General features: G+C 34.4%; 1 protein-coding gene across 1 annotated transcript in view; it reads right to left on the bottom strand.

Annotated features, from left to right (window-relative positions):
- MS3_00005405 (uncharacterized protein) overlaps positions 1 to 21,831 on the bottom strand; it is a 28,847-nt gene extending 7,016 nt beyond the window's left edge. Inside the window, exons 1-20 of the mRNA XM_051213476.1 lie at positions 21,435 to 21,831; positions 21,256 to 21,401; positions 21,135 to 21,223; positions 21,058 to 21,104; positions 20,951 to 21,023; positions 20,712 to 20,911; positions 19,734 to 19,758; positions 19,405 to 19,694; positions 18,007 to 18,648; positions 16,497 to 16,679; positions 15,115 to 15,206; positions 12,383 to 12,561; positions 12,124 to 12,263; positions 10,451 to 10,542; positions 9,091 to 9,283; positions 6,451 to 6,934; positions 3,682 to 3,847; positions 3,006 to 3,155; positions 1,116 to 1,275; positions 129 to 270 (exon numbers count right to left, since the gene is read on the bottom strand). Of these exons, the coding sequence (XP_051069461.1) occupies positions 129 to 270; positions 1,116 to 1,275; positions 3,006 to 3,155; positions 3,682 to 3,847; positions 6,451 to 6,934; positions 9,091 to 9,283; positions 10,451 to 10,542; positions 12,124 to 12,263; positions 12,383 to 12,561; positions 15,115 to 15,206; positions 16,497 to 16,679; positions 18,007 to 18,648; positions 19,405 to 19,694; positions 19,734 to 19,758; positions 20,712 to 20,911; positions 20,951 to 21,023; positions 21,058 to 21,104; positions 21,135 to 21,223; positions 21,256 to 21,401; positions 21,435 to 21,595 (3,654 nt within the window). The 5' untranslated portion in view covers positions 21,596 to 21,831. The remainder of the gene's footprint in view (positions 1 to 128; positions 271 to 1,115; positions 1,276 to 3,005; positions 3,156 to 3,681; positions 3,848 to 6,450; positions 6,935 to 9,090; positions 9,284 to 10,450; positions 10,543 to 12,123; positions 12,264 to 12,382; positions 12,562 to 15,114; positions 15,207 to 16,496; positions 16,680 to 18,006; positions 18,649 to 19,404; positions 19,695 to 19,733; positions 19,759 to 20,711; positions 20,912 to 20,950; positions 21,024 to 21,057; positions 21,105 to 21,134; positions 21,224 to 21,255; positions 21,402 to 21,434) is intronic.
- Positions 21,832 to 23,778: the final 1,947 nt, after the last annotated feature.

Genomic DNA, 23,778 nt, shown 5'->3' with positions numbered 1-23,778 from the left:
ACAACAATCTGGTTACTTTTTTCTAAATATTGCAAAAATATACATAATGAGATAATACCAACTTTAAACAATCATTTGTAATGGTTTACTTGATTTAAAATTTAATAAAACAAACAATTACTACTAACCTTATGAAATAAAGCATTCAATAATGGTTGAGCAAAACTTCCATTGTTTAGGAAATAAGTTTCATACAAACAATAAAAGTGATCACATAGACGAAGATCAAATATGAAATAATTGCACAGTGTTTTGTTAACATGTTTCATGCTGTAAAATATGTAGAAAAACACAGAAATGAAAATTTATTCAAAGAAGGTGATAATTATCACTATAAGGTTGTGAAGATTGTTGAGTTTCAAATAAAATCATGAACCGGCCAATGTTGGGTTCGAGTCCTGTGTGCGAGATCATGGATGTGCATTGCTGAGTCCCATACTAGGATTAAATGGCCGTCCAGTGCCTCCAGGGTTTCAATGGTGGTCTAACATTGGTCGGTTCATGATTACAATTGAAAGTGATGATTAGTTGAAAAACATCAAATTTAATGTTGTATTTTTTTCTTATCATCTAAATAGTGCCTAACAAACACATCAAATTCACAGAATCATTAACTCAAACTTTCAAAATAACTTATGTACCATTTTCCATTGCACCGATTTCTGTATCGCTGGCTTTAAGAAACTAGATATTTAAATCATCTTAAGCGAAGATGTTAATTTATAGTTTACAACCAGGCAATAGAGATACATTCTGTTCAGAAAGGTAGAGAATGTTCAGTAAGATCACATTTAAGGTATTGATGATTTGTTTGGTTTATAAAAATCTCTTTCAATGTCACTCAGATCCAATATCTAAGGTTTAAGTTAACTCCACATCAAAACGTTAAATTGCAAAAACCAACTACAACTCGTCTTAAAAGTGGAAAATTTGAAAAAGTTATAAAAGTAGATCACCAATATCTTCAGGACAACTAAGCGTAAACTTCTAACGACATAAGATGAATATATATACAGCACATCCACTGGTAATTTATAATCTTAAAAATGAAAGAGGAATTTTCAAAACAAAGTAACACTTTTGAAAATGAAAGAAACGAATCAAATAAAACCTACTGAATACTGAGAGGCCAAATCAAGGAACGGTTGATTAGTACACTTAAGGGCATTAATAGTGAACCATTTGAATTTTTAAACAAATTGTCAAGTTCATTTGAAGACTGTACAGATGAATCCGAGTTTTTGAATATTGACGACACAGAAAGACAATTTTGATCTATGGTAACGACAAAAAAAATTAGTCAAAAGAAATTATTCTTTAACTACCAGAATAGGTAATCAGTTGAAAATAACGAAACTAAAATTGTTGGCATGTATCATCAATTTGATAATTAAGACTAACATCCTAGATGTTCTGACTTTCTGGTGACTTCCGAGTTGTCAGATCTATCAAGGCCTATGGGATATTACATGACGATATTATTGCGGACTAGGTTTAGTGCAAGCTCCATCTCATGAATATGCGGTCTGCTTATTTCTAAAGTAGAGCAGTGGCTCATAGGTTTAAGCAATTGTCACTTGACGAGTAAAAATTAGTCCCAGCAACCACGTCTTAATTAATTAGTCAGCAAATAACCTAAAAAACCTGTAATTTCCAATTATATATGACTTAATTATAGTTTTGTCCTAATATTTTGTGCATAAACGTGTTGCTATTAGGAAGAAAAACCTATTTTGCTGAGCAGATGTTTTGTCTTTTGACATCTGTTCATATGGGGGCTTGTGTCAATGATCAGGTTTTGTGAGCAGTTATCACTCGACTACATTGTATCATCCTATTTCACATATCCATCAACATTTTACTCATCTATTTAACAATTCTTAAACATTTTTCAATACAAATCATAAAACCTTCCTCTATAACAGCTTACGAGAAATAAATCGCGGTTTTAATCATCGCTTTGCCTAATTCAGTGATATCACCAGCCCTCAACACAAATATTATAGTTCATAGCTGAGTATAAAAACTTGTACATTCACAGTCAATATTGAGGGAGTGTGTACGATATACTTTGTGAGCACCAAAATGTATTTCTGAGTATACGGAATACAAATATGAGCAATATAACGGATACTTACATATCCATATGTTCAACAAACCACTAAAACATTATGAGATACATTTATATAGTATTGGTCTCAATTAAATAACAACCAAACAATCATTCATCAATTATAGGAGTCGATTTGATACACGTTACGTGTAAACAACGTTCAAAGCTAGAGATGATTTAGGAATAATATCTTGTTTTGAATAATGAAGGACAGCAATTGACTTTTTTACAGGTGGGAATTTCAGTCTTGGAATAAAATCTAAATGAAAAGAGACTGGATCACACTCTACAAATAAGTGATAAACTCATTCGAGACATTGAATTTTAGTAAATATTTGTGGATATTTGTATTTGATTATCGGCTGCAATTATTTTGTCGAATTTGAAGGTACTACAGAAATATGCAAACATAATCTTGTACTTATACGTTAACGATTGAAGATTTATGTTACTGAGATACAACCCAAATAATTCAAGAAGCGAAATTACTAAACAAGTTTGCTTTGGGAGTTTAAAGTTGGAATTAACAGAGCTCTATACTCCAGCTTTATATATATTGAGACTTATCAGAAACCTTTGTCACGGAATCAATTTATGTTATTAGAATGCATTACCGTGGAATATAGACAAATGTCAGATAGAAAGGATACATAGCATGACACTGGATTTTTTTCTAGAGCATATAGGAACTTTACAAATGTATATAGCCAAAACTCATTATATTACATCACTTTTGGACCCCGATGGTATGAGGACAGTTGAACCTAGTGACTCGTAGGAGAATATTCACAATCAAGCACAGTTTCAATAAAGTTGAAACACTAAGTGCACTGATAAATCACATGAAAAAATACACTATATTCTAGAACAGACATTAAGAATGTAAACGTACCAAGTAATGGGAATTCTTTGGTAAACGGTTTTACTGGTGACGTATTGTCCGAAAATTCTAAGGCTTCTTTATAAAATGTGACTGCGTCCGGTTCAGGCAGTTCCGTAGCTAAGCGAACTGCATCCTCTTTCTCACGTTCTGCTTCCCAAACTTTATGCATACAATAAGGGAAATGATAGGAAAGAATAACAAGCAATTAATAGATTATATATATATATATATATATATATATATATATATATATATATATATATATATATATATATATATAGAATCAATCGAAATAAAAATTCATTCTTTTAAAATGCGTAGTAAAAAATAGTTTATTTATAACTATACTAATCAGCTAAAAATGAAATCTGATATCATCAAGAGGATAATCGAAATAAAATGATTGAGTTACTTTCATTTAGAGTTTCAGAAAAGCTTTAAACAAAGCACAAATTGTTTACATTCAGTCAGTTAATAATTTTCTCATCAACGTTATGTCGCCAAATACGAAGAATTCATTGGTCTGGAGTGCAGGCAAACATTTACCTTTATCGACGGTAAATTTCAGAGGAAATTATTCATGTAGAGAAATGTAAAATATTTGCCACAATAAATGATATATGTATAAATATACCTGGAAATATATGCTCGTGTAAAACTATTCAAACAATGTAAGTAAACTAACCTGACGGCCTAGATGATGGACCAAGACCTTTACCATAGAGTATATGCTGAATAGTTGAATCAGAAGAATGACCAAAAGTATTACGTTCCCGAAAGGATTTCATAGATGTTAAAGTATTCAAATTATTTACATCGGCAGATTTGGTAAATTTAGGCTGAATCGATTTCTAACAAAACCGGATTGTAGAAGAAAAAATAGGTAGTAGGTGTATAAGAATGAAGTAATAAAATATTGAAGAAAAAGGACAAGAAAATAAGAGATGGGTTTAACAATTTTTACGACTATTTACAAATAATGAAAGCACAAATAGATACATATATGTATAACGGCAAAAGAGAACTGAAACAAAAACTTTATTTTACTATTTATTTTATTGTTGGACAAATCAGCATAAATCACCCATGACAATTTTAGATCGTCTTATAATGTAAATAACGACTGGTATTTTTTTATATATTAATCCTTCGTATATACAACATAAATGTTTGATATTCGGCAACTCAATAAAATATAGGGCTCTGTGAGTACTAATCATATTGCCGTCAACTTGGGTATTATCAACGCAAATCTGTTCTCAATATCCCATAAATTTGCTACGTTATATCATACACCGACCGACTGATAACTAATTCTACCTTTCATCTGATTAGACTTTGGTTTGAAACAAAAAAAACAATATTACTGTAACTATGACATTGTACCAAAGTTCTAAAAATCTAACTTGTCAACCAGTGGAGGACCCAATTAATACCATTAGAAGTAACATTGTTGCTCTCTTGAGATGTCTGTCAACAATAAACAAGAGAGAACTTGTCCCGATCTAGGTTAGGGCCCTGACACGATGGACTAACCGGTAAAATTTTGAGGTTAGAAATGAGTGAGTCCAAATCGAGACTATCGGCCTTGAGCAGAGAGACAAAAGATAACCTGTCGCCTAATTGGTTAACAAGCGAGAGAGAGAGAAGACGAACTAACTGAAACACTACTCAACTTATTAGTGATTCAACTTAGTGTACAAAAGATACATGAATAAATAGACGTGTTGGGATACTCAGAAAAATATCCCAATAATTATCCTGTTAAGTCTAATGGTGTCCTTGGACTTTAAATGGACATTTCCTATTGGTCAATATTTATTTACTTGTCAAATATTGTACAAATGTTGTTTTCTATTTTATGGTACGATGTGGTCTGTTTGATTGGTATATAAACAGAGTATGTCAGAAATACAGTGATTCGTATGTCAGAGGCTGAGACTTGCGTTCTGGACTCAGCTGGCTAAGCTAGACAGGGGGGGCGGGACCAGTCAGGACTCTAGGCCGTTTTTGCGTGTCTTACGCGTCTTTGAATCGACCGATAATTCGCTAACCTGCAATCTGCAGCATTTCACGTTACAACAAGATGACTAACATAACCACAACGCATAAACAATTAGAAAAGTACGATTACGTCCAAACTGGGCATTAGAGTAGAAAAAATGGAGTACAAAATTTAGGTTTCAATAACAATAGCTTCGGAATACAAAAGGGTATGACAGTGAATCATACATCAAACGACAGCTCATGATTTACAGAATAACCTAACGATAAGAATCAAATGTTAGTATTTTACAAACTTTAAAATAATGTCCGTAAAAATAGCTTCACGGCTTCTTCATTTCTCTATTCACATCAAACCTAATGAATGAACTAACAATGGACGGAAAGTCCGTCGCCCGCTAAAACGTTAGATAAGGTTAGCGGATGCCATAGTATGATCACTATTCAGATACGTACTCTAAAAGGAGAGGCAATTTTTCACACGTTCACTCCATAGACAGTGGGTCGTAATGTGAGAAATCTAAGTTCAGGCACAAGTTGTAAGAGAAGGACACCAGGTAGCATATTGGTAATGATCGCGTCGGAAAGTAGTGCTGGACAGAAGCTCAAAGGTATGGAAGGAAGTCAACGTAATCTGAACTTAAGTCGCCGAAACCCCATTAGGCACTAAAGCGACTCTCTTCTGCCCTTCGACACTAACCAGAACCAGAATAACTATCGAATGAATCTTATTGAAGAGATTATTTGACTAGTGGTAGGACTAATATTTGGTTGCTTTCGAGATGTAATTTATTGACGAGTACGGGGAGATTACGAAAAGATAACATTTCCTACACAGGTTTCTTCTAACAAAACGGTGAAAATAATGTCCGTTAATGTAGATCCAGTAGATTATTGCTGCCTTTACTGTGGCGCTTAGAGTAATACTAAAGCCAAAGGGGGAAAGTTTAAATGTCACTCATAAAATCGATTATTGAGATAGAACTTTCAATAAGAAACGAGCTGTTGAACACGAATAAAGGTATGTCGAGAATGAGAATGAAGCGAAACAGAAAGCTGAAGCAATGTAGAGTAATTTTAATTGTAGTAAAGTGATTCCCAATATCATTTGCAAGGATAACGAGGCGGAGGGAATAGAACATTATCTTCACAATTATTTATTATCATATTTGTGAGAAAGTGAAATCATTTATAACCAAAGGAACACTGAAACAAACACCGAATGAATTCCAGGAAAAAAAAGACATACGTCATACAATTTACCGTTAACTATAATTCTACAAAATTGTTACACGAATTATAACACGACAGCAGAAAACATTTTTCGTGCATAATCAGTAAAACATAAAACTGATTTAATATAAACACATAAAACATCAAAATACAACACAAAGTGAATTAGGAATTATCACAATCAATATTGGATAATAAAAACATCAAAAAATCTTACTTCATCTGAACATTTTTCATGAGCTCCATAAATTATCTCTGACATTTGATCTTTGAATATGCATCCATCTTTATTACGCTGACGAAATTTAATACGTAGAATTGTTAAAGGATCATCACTCAATAAATTATCGGGTTTAACTAAGTTATTTTCTCTTTCATTTTGTACAGTATGAAATTGTAATTGTGGTTGATGATCATTATTTTCTTGTTGAATCATTTCAGATGAAAGGATACACATTTCAGAGGGCTGATTAAACATACTTGGAGTAATTTCAACTGAAGATTTTTCATTAATTGAATTTTCATTCCATTTATCCTTACCCATGGGAGCAAAACGATTTGCTTTAAATTCTAATGCTTTAATAGCACTTGGTTCCAATGCCTCAATAAGAATATGATCATTTTTAATATGTTTTTCAAAACTGAATCTACGTTCATCAGCTTGTTGTATTAAATTCGTGTAAAATGCTTCTAATTCAGCTCTGTGATAGAAATCAATAAGTAAGAACGATATATATATATATAAATTGTGTAAGTTTAATTGTTTAAACATCATTGTGATAAATAGTATCTAAGATTTCAATATGTTAAACTGTTAATTATATTACCGCCTATCTGTTTTAAACTACACATGATAAACATATAAATTACCAAGTGTCTGAATAAAACAAGATTAACAACAGACTACCTACCTAGAATTGCTTGTCTATTAAAGGAATTATCAACTAGCTGAGAAATTTATAAAGCACATAAATGTTAATTAACTTTGGAATGAATACAAAAATTAATTTGTACGGTTACATATTGATATAAGAGATAATTTAAAATGTTTTCTTCTCTCTGTAGTATATTACCATAATACAATAAGTAATATGATAATGAGACTGGTCTGGTTGATTGAGTTTGCAATACCGCTGGATTGGATACTCGAGCAGTACACAGTTGAGACTGGATCACGTTATATCAGATAAACGATTCACAATTAAGAATCAAGAATCAGATTAACGCCAGACAACACTTTATTCCACACAATTGCAAGCAGTCACTTTCAATGGGTCCAAAGTAGAAATCAATAAGAGGAAAGGAAATCACAAATTTAGTAGTCAGTAAGTTGAATGCCTGTGCTTTTTACACTCAGTGACCAACCACATTTACTCTCACTAGCACACACACCTAAACGACAAGCTACGTTACATTGCATTTATAAGAGCCTACATATTCAGATTTGTAGAAATCTTAAGATTGAGTAGATACCTATATAGCTTTGACCTTCGCTGGAAAACTAAATGAATATATTTTACACATAAATGGTGTACATCACCTAGTACATTTATTTCAAACACAAGATAAATAAAATATTTTTGCACTTCAGATACGGATGGTGTTTAAGAATAACATGACCAACACTCGGATTAGTTCTAGCATAGATTGTGTTCACCGAATTGTGTACAGAGCTCTAGATAGAAATAAGTATGTGAAACGAATTGCACAATTGAACGATGAGAAGTGTTCTCGTTTCGCGCACACACGAAATCTATGCATCACCACCATTTTACTACACTTCCGATTTAATTTCGACGTTAGCCAGAATCATTTCCAAAAAAGTGTTCAGTTTCCAAGAATTCAGATACCGAATACAACATTAATACACTCAAATTCCAATTAAATCAATTGTAACTTTGGTAACTAGACATTTAAATATTCGCGATAAGTAAGTGTAGTATAGAAGTTGAGTAGAGGAGCGTCTTTTCTGTTATTTAAGGGGATTCAAATTTTCCCAGGATTTTAAAATGCCTAAAATTCTGAGTACTTTTGATTGACAGAGTAATTTAAGTTACATCCACTCAGAAACTATCTAAAATTTTGCAGCACTAAAGAATCGTTAGCAAATATTAGCATGGAATCTCTAGAACTGTAAAAATGATAGGACTAAAATTTATAAATTGATATGGACTAGATGAAATGGGGCTAGCAGCGGGATCTACGATGCGCGTTTCGCCCTGTTTTAGACTCTTCAGCTGGATGCACCTGCATCCCAGAGTTGATGTTCACTCGGGGACTTCAATCAACTATTGTTTGCTTCAAGAGCCATCGCGTCACCTACTTAACTACTGAGTCCAGATGTCTACTTACTTGTGCGATGGGTATGAGATTTAATTCGATCTGAAATGGTTTGTGTTATCACGAAACACGCGTCCTGGATTTCATTGCAATCCACGTTCAATCTAGTCTATATCAACTTGTGTCATAATGACTTTATCGAGGTAATTCGCACGGATGCCCGTTTCTCAACCAACTTTCGGTCAAAAATATCAACAACGGGTTAATCCAAACCACCTTAAGTTGAATTAAGAATCATAAAGATATTGAATTTCTGATTACTACAGTTACATATATTTCATTATTTCTGTTCATTTATCAAGTACAGGTTTTACAATTTGGCTTTAAGACACACTGTTTTTATAAAGGGCTAGTGATACTACTCGCTTGGCAGAATCAATAAAGGTGGAATGAGATTTAAACTTGTAACCTAGAGGTTGAAAGTTAAGTAGTGTAACGATCAACGCACCACTACTCTTTATATATATTTCACATAATTCCATTCAACTATAGATCAATTAATGTGGAGTAAACGTACTTGGTTTCAGCTATCACTTCTTCTCGATACTTATTAGACATAGAAATTGATTCCAACAGCATTTGATCAGCTTTCTTTTCAGCTTCTATTGCTTCTTGACGTTGTTTAGCCGCATTTTCAGCCGCGAACTTTAAATCAGCGAATTCAGTTTGCTGTTTAGTTAAATATGCCTCTAATCGTTCACGTCGTTTAGCTACATATATTTTTTAATGAGCAGAAAAGTAACGAACTAAACAGTAAACGTCTAGATAAGAATCTAACACAAAAGTTCGTAGTAGTAATAATAATGCTGTATTCAATACTTTAATACAGTACAGACATGTTAATATTCGGACGCATACTTTTTTCAAACGTTACTGATGTCATAAACTCCATGGATAGAATGATAAATGAAGATTATTGCTGTGATAAAGCAAGGACGATAATATTTACAGAATACAGTGAATTGATTACATTTCGTTGCATTTTATTCAGCTGTATACATTTACAAGTATTGTCGTTCTTGCTTTATTGAACTTTATGAAGGCAACCATTTGCATGAACATTATTGTAACTATCATTCATCAAATAAATACGGAAAAAAGGAGGCCATTTGTCGAAAGACAACTGCTACTACTAATCTATACTTTATACGTTTCATAGCTAATTTTATTGTGTACAATTTAAACCTCTTCAAACGATCTTGAGCTTGAATTGGGTCCAATGACTCATTATTCGCTTTTCGGAAGCATAATGCACATAAAAACTGAAACGATAAATTCATCGGTGCGTTTTTAACATTCGTAGTATTTCAATGGGAACATTGTGTAAATTATCTTGAAGTGTAGTGGTATGTTTTTTGGCACAGTAAATTAATCATTTCATATCGTAAATAATGCTCTCTTTTACAAAACTTTATTAAACAAAACTGTTACTTAGATAAAGAAAGACTGATGAAATTCCAGAGAAATTACAATTGAGTGTACTTTTAGCGACAGAAAAGTACGTCAAGCGTAGTGTATATTAACATGGTTGGTTCAATTGATTTAAAAGAATGGTCTGTTATAAATAATAGGTAATTTCAGTGTAGTATCATGATACAATAAACAAGAATGGTCTGGAACTCACTTTCATTTCTGTATCACCAATTCATTTATTTAATCCATGACTAGCGTACTCAACAGAAACCATATGCCTAATCACCACAAAAAAGGACTCTGATTCTAACAAGCAAGCCGCAAATCCAAGCCACACAACAGATTCCTTTCAAAGCCTAGCCACTCTGCAAACAACTTAGTGTACGAACGGAAAGGTAATTTCTTACTTGTGTCTAGTTTTCAATGTAAATAAACACTGACAAGAATATATATACACAGCTTACCTTCAATGGCCGCGACTCTTGATGATTGAACTTGACTCACATATTTCAAGAAATTTTGTCGTTCAATAATCATTTGGGTAATCTTTTGCTTTCTTAAAGAAGAAGGTGAAAATTAGACAACAAGAAGCAATAGATAAATTACTACGAAAATTATAATAAAAACACATCTGTTCAGGCATACTGACGCGAAAACAAATCAATTTATAGAAAAATTAGGCTGATATGAAATCAGTTATGGAGAAGCTGATTATATCAAAGCTAAGAAATTGTAGCTTGATGGTGCAGAGAAACAAAATATTCCAATTTCGAATCAACAAATCAGACTCAAGAGAGGTAAAAACTTACAAATCATAGGCAATGAAATTTTTCAAAAGAAATGGTTTCTTACTTACGCATGTCACCCCTCGTGGAGGAGCATAGGCAACCCACATGCATTCTACATCCAACCCTATCCTGGGAAATCCTTTCCAGTTATTTCCAATTGCTATCCATCCTTTTCATGTCCGCCTCCCATTCCCGATGTAGTGTGATCTTCGGCCTTACATTTTTTCTTTCCCCTTCACAATTACGAGTTAGCACCTCCCTCGTGATGCACTTTGATGATTTCCTCAATGTGTGTCTTACCGACTACTAGCGTCTTTCTCCAATTCCCTCTTCAGTCGGAAGCTGCTTTGTTCTCTCCCACAGTACGCTGTTCCTGATGGTATCCGGCCAACGGACATTCAGTATCACACGTAGACGATTGTTTATAAATACTTGTAACTTCGTGATGATGGTTGTGGTAGTTCTCCAGGTTTCAGCTTCGCACAGCAGAACTGTTTTGACGTTCGTATTGGAAATTCTAACTCTGATATTGGTTGACAGTTGTTTTGAGTCCCACATGTTCTTTAATTGCAGGAATGCGGACATTGCTTTGCCAATCCTCACCTCTACGTCTACATCACATTTTTCATGTTCATCGATGGTGCCACCCAGATACGTGAATGTTTCAACCTCTCCCAGAGTTTCTCCATCAAGTGTGATGTGGTTGGTGTTCTCCGTGTCGTATTTGAGGATATTGCTTTTTCCTTTGTGTATGTTGAGGCCTACTGGTGCAGAGGCTGCTGCGACATTGGTTCTCATCATCTGCGTTTGTTCGTGTGTATGGGATACAAAGGCCAGGTCATCTGCGCAGTTCAAATCTTCTAATTGATTCCGAGCTGTTCATCGTGTTCCGTGCTTTCCCTCAGACGTCGAGGTCTTCATAATCCAGTAGACCACCAGAAGAGGAAGGGGAAGAGTAATTAAGCTTGTCTGACTCAGGTCCTTACTTGGAATGCATCTGTCAGCTGTCCTCTATGCACGACTTTGCACTGTAGTCCGTCGTATGAATTCCGGATGATAAAATAGTTTCTACAACCGTTAAGTAATGCATTAAATCAAATAACTAATATTCAAATGAGAACATTTCTGACTAGTATTAAATACGGATAGCTCAATACTTACTAACTGGAATCGAGTAATGAAATTAGTGAAAGCATTCCAGGATAATTAGAATATGCACAGTCTATAATTACAATAATTTTTATAGATGAAGGAAAATTAAACATACTTCAATACAGTTAAAATGTCTTGATAAACATGGGAAAGGTTATGAAACATTGCAATATTTTTTTACTGTTACTCTTACTAACCTTGTAGCTGTATGTTCATAGGCTGTATCTTGTAATAATTTTTGGTATTTTTTGAATGCATCATTATAATCCGACATTTCTTCAATAGTCTCCAGAAAACAAAGTGTTGGGAATTTTGAGCGAGTTTGAAATAGAAAATGCTAAAATTATAGATTTTCGAGAGATGTACAAAGAAAAATGAACTCATTACTTTTGCATATATTTCAAATGATAAAAATTCATGGAAAAATCCCTGACTATTAAAACAAAACTATCTAACCTTTGGACAGATTGACCTCAATAACAGCACAGACTTAGCACAACACAAGATTTCCTCTTTAAATCCGGATGGTAAAAGCTGACTCAATGCAACTCGTATAAGCTTCTCGGTCCCAATATCAATGTTCAGTATTTGATCGTACGTTGAAAAATGAAAGCTTTCAGTCCAAAATGAACTATCTAAAAATTGCAATTTAAGAAAAAATCAAGGAAGTAAGTAAATAAAATGCTTACAGCAAATTTAACAGAGTTCATTCAATTAGGTAATGAAGAAAATAGCTGTGTGATACATAAACACGTAGGATTAATGGCACAAATTACTTTGTACCTATGTAGTCATTAAGAATTGTGATTTGGTGAACGATGAACGGTTTGAGAACTATTAAATGAACGCAATGAAACGACATGGCCAAGTGATGGCTGCTCACAAAGTCAGATCAGTAACACAAACCACTAACCAGAACGATACATTTTCTTCTCAGTAAAATAACACGTTTATAAATAAAATCAGAAGGGAGTTTTGTGGAGATTGTAGTAATTTGATAGTTGAGTTCATGAATCAATTAAGAGTCCCGTGCGCGGGATTGTGTATGCGCACTGCTGAGGAGTCCCATACTAGGAAGAAACGGCAGTACAGTGCTTCCAAGTTTTCCATAGTGGTCTAGCTTCAATTGACTCATGAACTCAACTATTAAATAAATAAAATGTTGAATACAAGAATAAACATGATTAACAGTCAATCAAAATAACTAGAATAAATGGGTTTCGTAGGTCACTCAACTCTTAATGAAATTAAGACCTAAACAGCAGGCTTAATACCTGCCCGATATTAGGAAATGGTCCACCTAGAAAATAATCTAACTAACAGTGTTTAGTTCTGCCACATAACTTGGCAATCCAGCCAATGTATTAGTATCCGTTTACTAATTCGCATTTAATGTAAACCCCAAGTGAACAATGGAAAGTTAATTACAGAGCTATAATCAAGGGACAAAAGTCAGTAACGGGGTCTTTAAATATGTTTCTATTGAGATAGCTGAGTTGAGTTATATAATTCACATTTATATAATATACCTTTATGGGCCAGAGTAATTTTGCATTGGTTTTCAGGAGAACCGAACACCATCCAGACTTTCACGTTACAACCCAAACGGTACAGCTCCATCCCGTTTAACAGGAAAGTCAGACACCGCCCAGGCTTAGTCGGAGTAATACAGCTCAATCCCGCTTCACAGGAGAACCAGACACCAGGCTTTAACGCTACAATCTAAACAGTACAGCTCAATCCTATGGCGCAACCACACAGGTACCAAGCACCCTGGTGGACCATTCGCACCATTCATATATACATTCACATCACATGTATAATTATTCGGATCAATGGTTGCGTAAATCAATTATGCACAGCACGAACAGGTCAAAGTTGACCTATTCAGCTTACACGACAGTCTCATATGAGACCTTCAACTCTACATAGCAATATAGCTTATACTCCATACAACACATGTAGGGTAGCAAACGAAATAGCCCAGCCTGAGGCGCTAGGGCTTAAAGAACACTTAAAACCGATTGTCTTGTATCGGAATACTGCTACAAAACCACCAAAATCATTTTTATCACATCTGCAAAATTTTCATTTTTCCGACTAAATGACTAAGTGGATGTTATTTTAACATTGATCAGTATATTATGATAACAACTAATTAAAACCGTAATTGATTTTGAACTTGTGATTATGAATAAAGTAGTGAAAAAATTGAGTCACTTGCAAAAAAATTACGATCCAAACTTTTCCTAAGACCTCAAACTATATTTTGTGTTTTTTGTTTTAAAGCGTTATAGACACTCCTAGTTACTTATTAAAGTGTCTAAAACTTCAGTGTGGTTACTAGTGTCTAACATAGTTGGTGTAGGATAAGGCTGTCAAATTTACGGTTTTACTAATATAGGGGTTGTGGAGATTATTAAGTTTTTGATTGAGATCATGAACCGATTGATGTTAGACCACCACAATTGAAAACCTGGAAGCACTGGACGGCCGTTTCGTCCTATTGTGGATCGTAATTTTTTTGCAAGTGACTCAATTTTTTCTTTACTTTATTCATAATCACAAGTTCAAAATCAATTACCATACACCACTAATCTTATTAATTTAATAATATAGTTTGTTACACATAAAACAATCATAATCGTACAAATTATTTTTTTAATTAGCTGCTAAATATCTGTTACCTAATTCGACTATAAACCTATAAATTGCCATTAAGATTGCTATTACATTTGTTATTTTCAACATCACCATAATCGTCACGAATAAATTATCATTGGTTGAATAATTGTCTGTGATACATAGAAATTTATTAAAATTCATAACATAATACAAATTGCAACGTAAATCAAAACTCATTATTGAATTAAAAAGTAATATCAATTCGCTAATATTCAGTTATAAAATTAATCATGAAATGATAAAAAAACTATTGATTTAAATGTCTTATACTAGTAGTGTTGCGTTTATTGAACTGTACACAGATTATTGTGATCAAAATAAAGCATTATAAATAGTATGTGAACAGAAGACAGCTCCTAGTGTCAATCTGTTCTGAACAGATAACTTATGTATATAGAAAAATTTATAAAATCCTATCATGATGACATGGTGATATTCATTCAACTTAAAAGTTTAAAGTCATGGTTATATGAGAAAAGAAAAACAAAACAATTTATACTGACCTTGTTTAAATAAATGTTCACTTGAAACAATCAAACTAAACTCATTACCAATATCATCGTAAATTCCGTCTAAAGCAAACACTTCAAGAAATCTAAAAAGTAACCGTAAGGTATTAAAAGTTAGATCAGTCAACTCGAATGAAGAGAAAAAATGTGTGTTGGTTTCGTTTAATACACAATAAAATTAGAAAGTGAAAAAACTATAGTGAGAAGAAGTAGACGACCGGACTCATCAAACCTGAGTAAATTCGTACCATGAGCTATGGGCAGCACCATATAATCTGTATACAGTCAACATTAACCGATCATTTTATCAAGCCAGATACAGTAAGTCCGAAACAGTCAAATCGAATGTAAGTAGTGCTGAAGTAGTGACGTGTTTTTTACTAATTGTAGATGATTAAATGTATTCATGTTGAATGATGCTTCAGTGGTTTAAAACGTTTGAAGCATCTCGTCACATTAGCTTCAATACAGCTCATCATTTGTCACTTTTAGGACTGTATCAATCGACAGGGGGAAATTAGTTTATGACAGGTTGCTATGTGGAGCTATCATTTTTGGTTTAACACGATTCTCCGGTTGGTTTCTTAAAGGTCTTGCAATTCGGTGGCCGTAAGCGTTTGTAGTGTCAGTTATTATACCAAGCCCATATACCTTATTCTAGCTTTCGGACATCCCATTTTATTCATTCTACCTGAGTCATATTTTGACCTTGTCCATTATTCGCTTATCAGTCTTGACTGTTTTTATATGAGCGTATATGTGTGTGCCCTTCTTATTCCATTATCATATGTCTGTAGCTTTATTTTGTCTGACTATAAATATTGAGTAACGCTTGACTAAAATGGAGTTGGCTTCCCAGCCATCTTCCCTGCGTGTCATTTTGCTCTACTCTGTTTCATTCGCTTCGTATACAAAATATATGTATTCTCAAGTCAATTCTCGTTATTCGACTTATTTAATTCCGTTATTGACTAACGCGATTTAAGTCGACGATTATATACGAGAATAGGCGATAACAAACATTCGTACGATCTAAATAGGAGTCAGATCCACGGGCCACCAAACGTTACACCAACAATTTAGAATAGAACTCAGCCACAATCCTGTTAGAGTTTTCTACTAAGAACAATAGAATCGGTCTTGGTTATATGTTTATCGAGACAGTACGCACATTACAAACCTACTTACGTAACAATTTTTAACATTTTGTAAATTAAGAATTGGTAGGTAACTTTAGAAGAGTTTAATGTTGTGAGTACCACAACCTTGAAACTACTGAGCTACGACGCGACCAACCAAGGCATATTATCTTAAGGCTGTAAACGACAAGATTAGTGCGAGTTGATATGAAATATGTCTAAATATACAGTGCTTACTTGATAAACGGTCGAGCAGCTTCTTTAAATAACAATCTTACAATTGGTTCACATCCATGAGACATACAACCATCTGTCTTTGACATTAAGTAGGCCAATAACGCTATGCCATGAAGTTTAGTCAGCGGATATGTGGAAACATCTGATTGATCATAATTGAGCATGCATAAGTCGGAGACAAACCTGTGGAAAACGAAATATAAATATACACCAATAGTTGGTTGTCTGTACAAACTTTCTACCCCCTTTATCAGTCTAAAGAGTATAGTTTTTATCACACTGATATCAGATGGAGAATTACTGCAAATTAGGCAGTAGCTGTCCAATCTCAATTTGCGACTTCCAAAGAATAACCCCACTAAACCTCGTTTGGAGTGAAATAAAGGCCTTTAAAAGTAGTGCCATGCACTTAATTAAGGCTTTACATCTGGATCCAATAGTTCATTTTTCTGCTTCAGTTTGTGAATTACTGCGTCTATCACTAAGTTTGATTGGTGAGTGTCTATCACCGCTTTCGACGTTATCGACATAAAACGTTATGTCTTCAAAAAAACTCAGGAAATCAATATAGAAGTCAAAAATGAGCAATGAAGTATGTTTACTTTGTGGTGAATATTTCAATCTTAGGATACTTTCCATAACTGAATAACATCTACTCGAAGGTCTATGAGTAAAAATAAAGCAGCTGTCAATTCTATAAGCCAAGTATTTGATACTGATACCACGATATTTCTTGACCAGTTGTCCTCGAATGAATTCGAAATCTACTCTAACAAATGAGTTTTTGGAAAATATGTAGTAGTAGTAGTAGTAGTATTAATCACCAGAAAACAAGTGGGTCATAATTATTGAGAGCTATGAATAACACCCTGCTATCGAAACCGAGTAACTTGGATTTTCGAATTAATGACGTAACTGGTAGAAGTTGAGCGTACAAACTGCCAATTCATACCATCAAAAAGAATCTATTGTGAATGATGGTTGAGTAACACTCTATTTCCATTTATTTCAATGCTTCTGAAAAGCATTTATCAGCAACATATTTCCCACTTGGCTGGTAGTACATTTTTAATTGTAAATAATGAAACTTCGAGATGAAAATAAGAATCTTAATACCTAGTTCAATGCAAATATAGCATAAAACGATGAGGTTTTTTGTAGGAATATAAAAGAATCAATGCATTTGCGATATTGTGACAGATATTGAACAACGGATATTACGAAGACTTTTAGCTTCTAGATTTCGACAGCTTTTCATTTCCCAGTGCGGCTCAAACTAACTGTCAACAAATTCGTGGATCTGTACACTTTAGGCAAAGGGGTTACTAATCACTGGCTTGAGGATGTAACTGTTGACCAGTGAGACATAGATTTCTGACAGATGGGATCTACTAAGGCGGAAAATTAGACCTTTACCTGAGAATCGATCGATATCTCAAAATACTTTTGTTAGTGATAAGACTTATTGAAGCTTTAGAACACAAAAAATGTATCACATGGTACAACTTACTCAATCTGTTTTGAAAGATAATGTAAGCTCTCTGTAATAAGAAGAAGTTTAGATTCGCCAATGTTCGATAGCTTCGATAACACTGAGTGAACCGAGTTTTCGTACGTACGTAACCAAGTTTTTAATCCCTGAATAAAGCAAGCCCATATCTGTCCGAGCCAAACAGACTTATCATATTCACAAGTCGGAATGAGCGAAATAGAGTGATGGGCAAACCAACACAGCTGTCTGTATTTAGTTCCAACTTTGATATGATCAGTGACGAAATGTGATAAGCACTGGGATGAAACGCCCAACGTAATAGGATCACATTTATGTGGTATCCACAAGAAATGACCAGTTAGTGGATATGAAAAAGAGTGCTTAACATTTTCAGTCTGACTTGGTCTGGAAGTTCCCAAGAACTGGAATCTATCAGACTGAATGCCTAACCTCAACACCAAAAGATCGTGCAGAAAGTTATCATTGTATGTAAGTGGCGATTTTATTGTGGTACTCTGAAGCTTTACAGTTGATTGGGCCTCTTCCGCTTCGCTATTGCTCGACAAAAAACCAAATCTCGACTTTTTGGCAGCGAGAACAGCTTCGGCAGAAATTGGACCAGTTTCACTCAAATAAGGTAGTTCCTTGTTTAAACATCCGCTAAAAATGAGAGAAAATAAAAGAAACTATTGAATTCATTATCCCAAAATGTAATGTATTGAACGTGATGTTTGTCTTTGACTGAAAGGGTCAGAAAGCATGTTTAATTCTGCATCTAACATCTGTTTGAAGTGCTTACATTCCAAAATAAATAATTTTCTCTTATTGTTGAATACTTGGTTCAGTAGTCTAGGCTTTGATAAAATATCCCTATCTTTTCTTAAGATGAAGTCGAGATAAAGCTGATGTCAGTTGTTACCAAAGTCAACTTACTTATACTTTGGCAGAATAAAAATGGTCAACCCATCGTTGATGCGTGCGACGTAGTCAACAATTACAAAACTGTATGTTATGTTACGAGTCACACCAGTTGCGTAAAGCCTAATGATATCAGTGGACAATTAAAACCTTTGTAAGCATGACAGGACCGAAGCACATGTTCTGCAAATTGAGAATCTGGTCCATTAACTGACAAAACACACGTCACTATCATGCCAGATAAATTCAACAACCAGTGACGTTTTAAAGCTTATCTGTTAAATTTGAAATTTTGTAGATCGATTGTTATATTAACCCACCATAAATCATTTTTATTTGCTAATATTTAATGTTATTTGCTGAGCTTAGAAATTACTTATTTAAAGACTTCAATTTGAGTCATAAGTATTCTCCATCGTCTCATTTAATTTAGTGTCCGAATGTTCGTTTTTAGGACTCTTAAACTTATAAACATGTGTAACAAAACAGAAAACTTACATCCCTCTGGATTCCCAAGAAAAGTTCTGGACATAACTTGGAGATACTGGTGGCAAAATAGTATCCAAAGTTTTGTTGGCTAGAAGAGTTGTATCACTCCGAATCCCCTTGAAATATGGTTCAAAAGATGAGTAGAATATTTCATTGACCAGCATTTGACCGATGGCCGTAGAATATTGAGAAAAAAGACGAAATATGGCATTTTCTATGTCTTCATTATTCAGTAAACGGTAATCTATCCTAACAAATGACTCACAGTAACCTTCATCTTCTTCATCCAATGCTCTAGGCTAATAAAGATATAATTAATTGGGAAAGACAACACCTACCAAAGGGCGAGTACAATCTATATCACTGAAAAGGAAGCGCAAAAAGTATGTAAGTATAAACGATTTCTCTAAGCGCACAAAAGCTACTAATTTTGTAGAAATATAACTTATTCAAGTGATTACCTCTATAACTGTCACTAACCCAAAATACCAAGAGCCTGAATAAAGTATTTAGAATACAGAACTAGTTGTCATATGATAACAGGACCGCACCCACTGTACAGAAGTACCAACGAGTTCCTCGTGATATAGTATACTGGATATAATTCAGAGGCGAATATATTTGAGAATTCAGTACGTTGACTATCGAACTTTGCCAGCTATCAACAGCAACATGACAAAAAGCCATGAACGTAATGGATTTCTAAATAATCTAATCTTCAAAGTAACATAAATCCCATAAGGGAGGCTTTTAATTCTCAGTACATATTAAACGACCAGTCAATTACACTACAAGACTGCAACTATGTATCCGTATGCGTTAAAATTGCTCGGTGGAATAAGCGATAGGTGGAAATTAACAACACCTTCCCTTGCTACTTTAGTCACAGAAGATTCCATAACTTGATGAGTACACTTATTCACATACACTTAGTATTAATTGCTAAAAGTGGACACAAAATCATATGTCACTACATGTGAATATTCTTAAAATACAAAAGTAGTTTATGTGACAATATAATCACAGTTTCTGTTAAACTATTCCTGTGCAATTGCGACGTATAATATCAATAACAGCACCATTGTCAAAAGGTATACACCACACTCGTTGTAGTTGTGCCAATGAATGGGCTAATAATTAGGATAAACGGAGGACTATGGCACATAGAAAACCTTTCAGTACATAATGGCTGATATGTTAGCAAAACTGTGTGTGATAAGTAAACACCAAAAGTCATTAGACCACTACTTCATATATACATTCAAAAAAATAACATCGACGTAATTTGGGGAAAGCACTTGAAATAATCGGCTTACCTAGAAATTGTTGGACATCGTGAAGCTTTTGGAATGTTGAACCTCATCCAATTGTTATTCATGTGAATGCTACTCGGAACACCAGTAGGGTCAACGTTAAACATGTTATTCGAATAAGCGGTGGTGCGAATGGTCTTCAATAGAACACTTGATGCACAGTGATTACTAAGAGCTATGTTTTCCGATGGGAACGTATAAGCCTACGTAATAACTTTACATAAAACAAAGTAAAAGCATACATTAACTGAAGTTGTAGACAAATATGGCATTTTCACTGATGAGAAAGGACTGATACATCCAAAATTACTAAGACTGATGAAGTTTGAGAGAGATTTTAAAAAATTACCCTGTGAGTTTGCTGTATGAAACAGATGATTCAGGATTTAAATAAGTCTAAAAATATATAACGAAAGTTAGAACAACCTCGGAATGTTCATACATCTCAGAATCACCGTAAAATTTGCAAGTTCTGTTGGCAATAAGATATATAAAAACAAGTTGACTCGTAAATTCTAAGTTATATTAATGTTAAGTAGTATAATACCTTTAATTTCCGGAAGGGTATTAACTAAACCATCAAGACGACGAGCTTGTTTCTCATTTCCGGACTTTTCCAATTCGAACTTTATAATTTCGTGCAACTTTTCAAAGATACCATTTCGGGGATGAAAAACCTTGCCACTTGAATATCTGAACAGTATGTATTGAAAAGAAAAAAGTCACTTGTGTGGCCCTTTCTGGAAATTGAAATTCAGGTCATAGGACTGAATCCGCAGAATCCTTTTCAGCTTTTTATTACTGAGTCCATGAATAGTTAACCGAGATGTTGACTTCGATATTAAGCGATCAATAAAACTAAAGACCGACAAATCGCACACGCTCATAATACGACCCGGCCTTGGGACCAAAAGTCCCGCATTCTGCCGAATTTCAGACTCATATGGCTTTGAACTTGGTAAAAGGAACTTCGCCTAACAATCTTCTAATTACAGTGGCGGTTAGTCATCTTGAGGGATTTCCTGAGTTTTATACATTTACAACACGTCTAAGATGAATTACATTACACTTCAAATTGCAGTCACTGAATTCAACGTCAACTTTCCAAGCTCTGGGTTCATATTAATGTGTTTTGTGGATAAAATGCCAAGTAATATGCCAGTCTTTCTATAAAGTGCCTTGCTTATCGTTTGGTCTTCTCTTCTCAAGGCACTGACTGTTACGGGAGAACTGAAGACATTTGGCGGATTAAAACCTTTTATTGTACATTAATAATTTACTGTGTTTTTTGGATGTAATTGTTTTACTTAACTTTTGAACTTGTTTGTTTATATCATTATTTCGGACATTTTGGTTTGTCTTTGGTTTGATATTTTGGTGCTCTCTTTGTCTTTGGTTTGGTATTTGGGAGTTTTGCTCCGGGAACCTACAAAATTGAAGGTTTGTTTTGTAATTGTTATAATTATTGTTGTTAGAACGACATTTGGTCGATTATTTGTGAATTACGAATAAATTTGGTATCTAAATTGGAACTTGGTTCTGTTGTTAATTTGGGTTCGTAATTTGCAAGTAGATCGATAGTCCGTACTTCAATAACTGGAACGAGCAAAACTTGGACGTAACATAAAGTTCTTCAATTATTGGTTCTGTGTTCATACCTTGGATTTGTCTGGATATTTTGGGTCCAAACTCCTGGTCTTATTGGTCGGTTTGTTGGGATTAATTCAGATGTGTTTTGGTAATTGATTATTTGGAACAACAAATACGATGGAAACACGAAGCAAAAGGCTGAAGGAAAATGACGAAACGGATGGTAAAACTTCCAAAGATGTTTGTGGTATGTCTGATGTTAATGATGATAAATGTGATTATGTTAGTCTTAATAGTATGTCCTCTAGCCAGCTAAGTACTTCTAGGTTAAAGTTAGATAAAGCATTACTGAGGAAAAGGAATTTAGAGAAGAGACTTGAATTAGAACGGCAACTTAAGATGTTAGATCTACAAGAAGAGGTTGATATCGCTGAACTAGAATGCAAGGCCATCGAGGACGACGAACGATTACCCGTAGATAAATGTGGGATAAATGCTAAAGTGGAAAATTATTTGGATTGTGATACTGGGTGTAATAATCACTCAGGGGAGGTATGTGACATCTCAAAGGTCGATTGGGTTGGGGAGCTGAAGGACACGTTACATACAATGGTTAGTAACATGGTTTTACCTAAGATCCATATGATGTACTTTGATGGGCAACCGGGTCAGTATTACCGTTTCATTAGTCAATTTAATAACCTTATAGAGAGTAAACTATCAGATAAGGGCCAATTGTTGTCGTATTTGTCATATTATTGCAAGGGAAAGGTCAGAACAGCAATTGAATCTTGCGTTTCTTTGCCCAGTGATTTGGGCTATGATAGGGCTAAACGAATTTTGTATGATTTATTTGGTAAAGAACATCTTGTTGCACGAGAACTAATTATTGAGTTATTAAACCATAAACCTGTCGGAGGATCGTCTGACGTATTAACTGACTTTGCGATTAAGTTGCGTAATGTATGTATAACGTTGAAGCAAATGGGATATATGTCTGACGTTAATTCTACGGCTAATTTGGAGGTAATAGTTTCATGCCTACCAATAGAATTGAAGAATAAGTGGGTGGAAGTCGCCGATAATATCATGATGCATGGGAAGGAGCCGAGCTTTGAAGAATTTGTGGTCTTTGTAGAAGAGAGGACCAGAATTGCCCGAACTCGTTATGGTAGATTAGTACAGTGTAACTCAAGGTTCGGTAAAAGGAATTCTGAAGGCCAAGCTGATAGGAGATCACGCTTTCATGCAATTAGACGAGACCCAAATAGCTCAGTCAAGGTATCACGTTGTGAAATCTGCGTAGGTGATCATGAGGCGACAGATTGTCCAAGGTTAGCAAAAATGAATGTAAAAGAAAGGCAGGAGGTAAGAAAACGTGGTCTATGTTACTTATGTTTGAGGAAAGGTCATATAACTATGACATGCAACTCAGGCATCAAGTGCGACGTTGAGAATTGCAAGGTTAGGCATAATTCAT

This window comes from Schistosoma haematobium, chromosome 3, assembly GCF_000699445.3.
Source record: "Schistosoma haematobium chromosome 3, whole genome shotgun sequence".
NCBI lineage: Eukaryota > Metazoa > Platyhelminthes > Trematoda > Strigeidida > Schistosomatidae > Schistosoma > Schistosoma haematobium.
The sequence above is the reverse complement of the archived record's forward strand: the minus strand, read 5'-3'. Positions and strand labels throughout refer to the sequence as shown.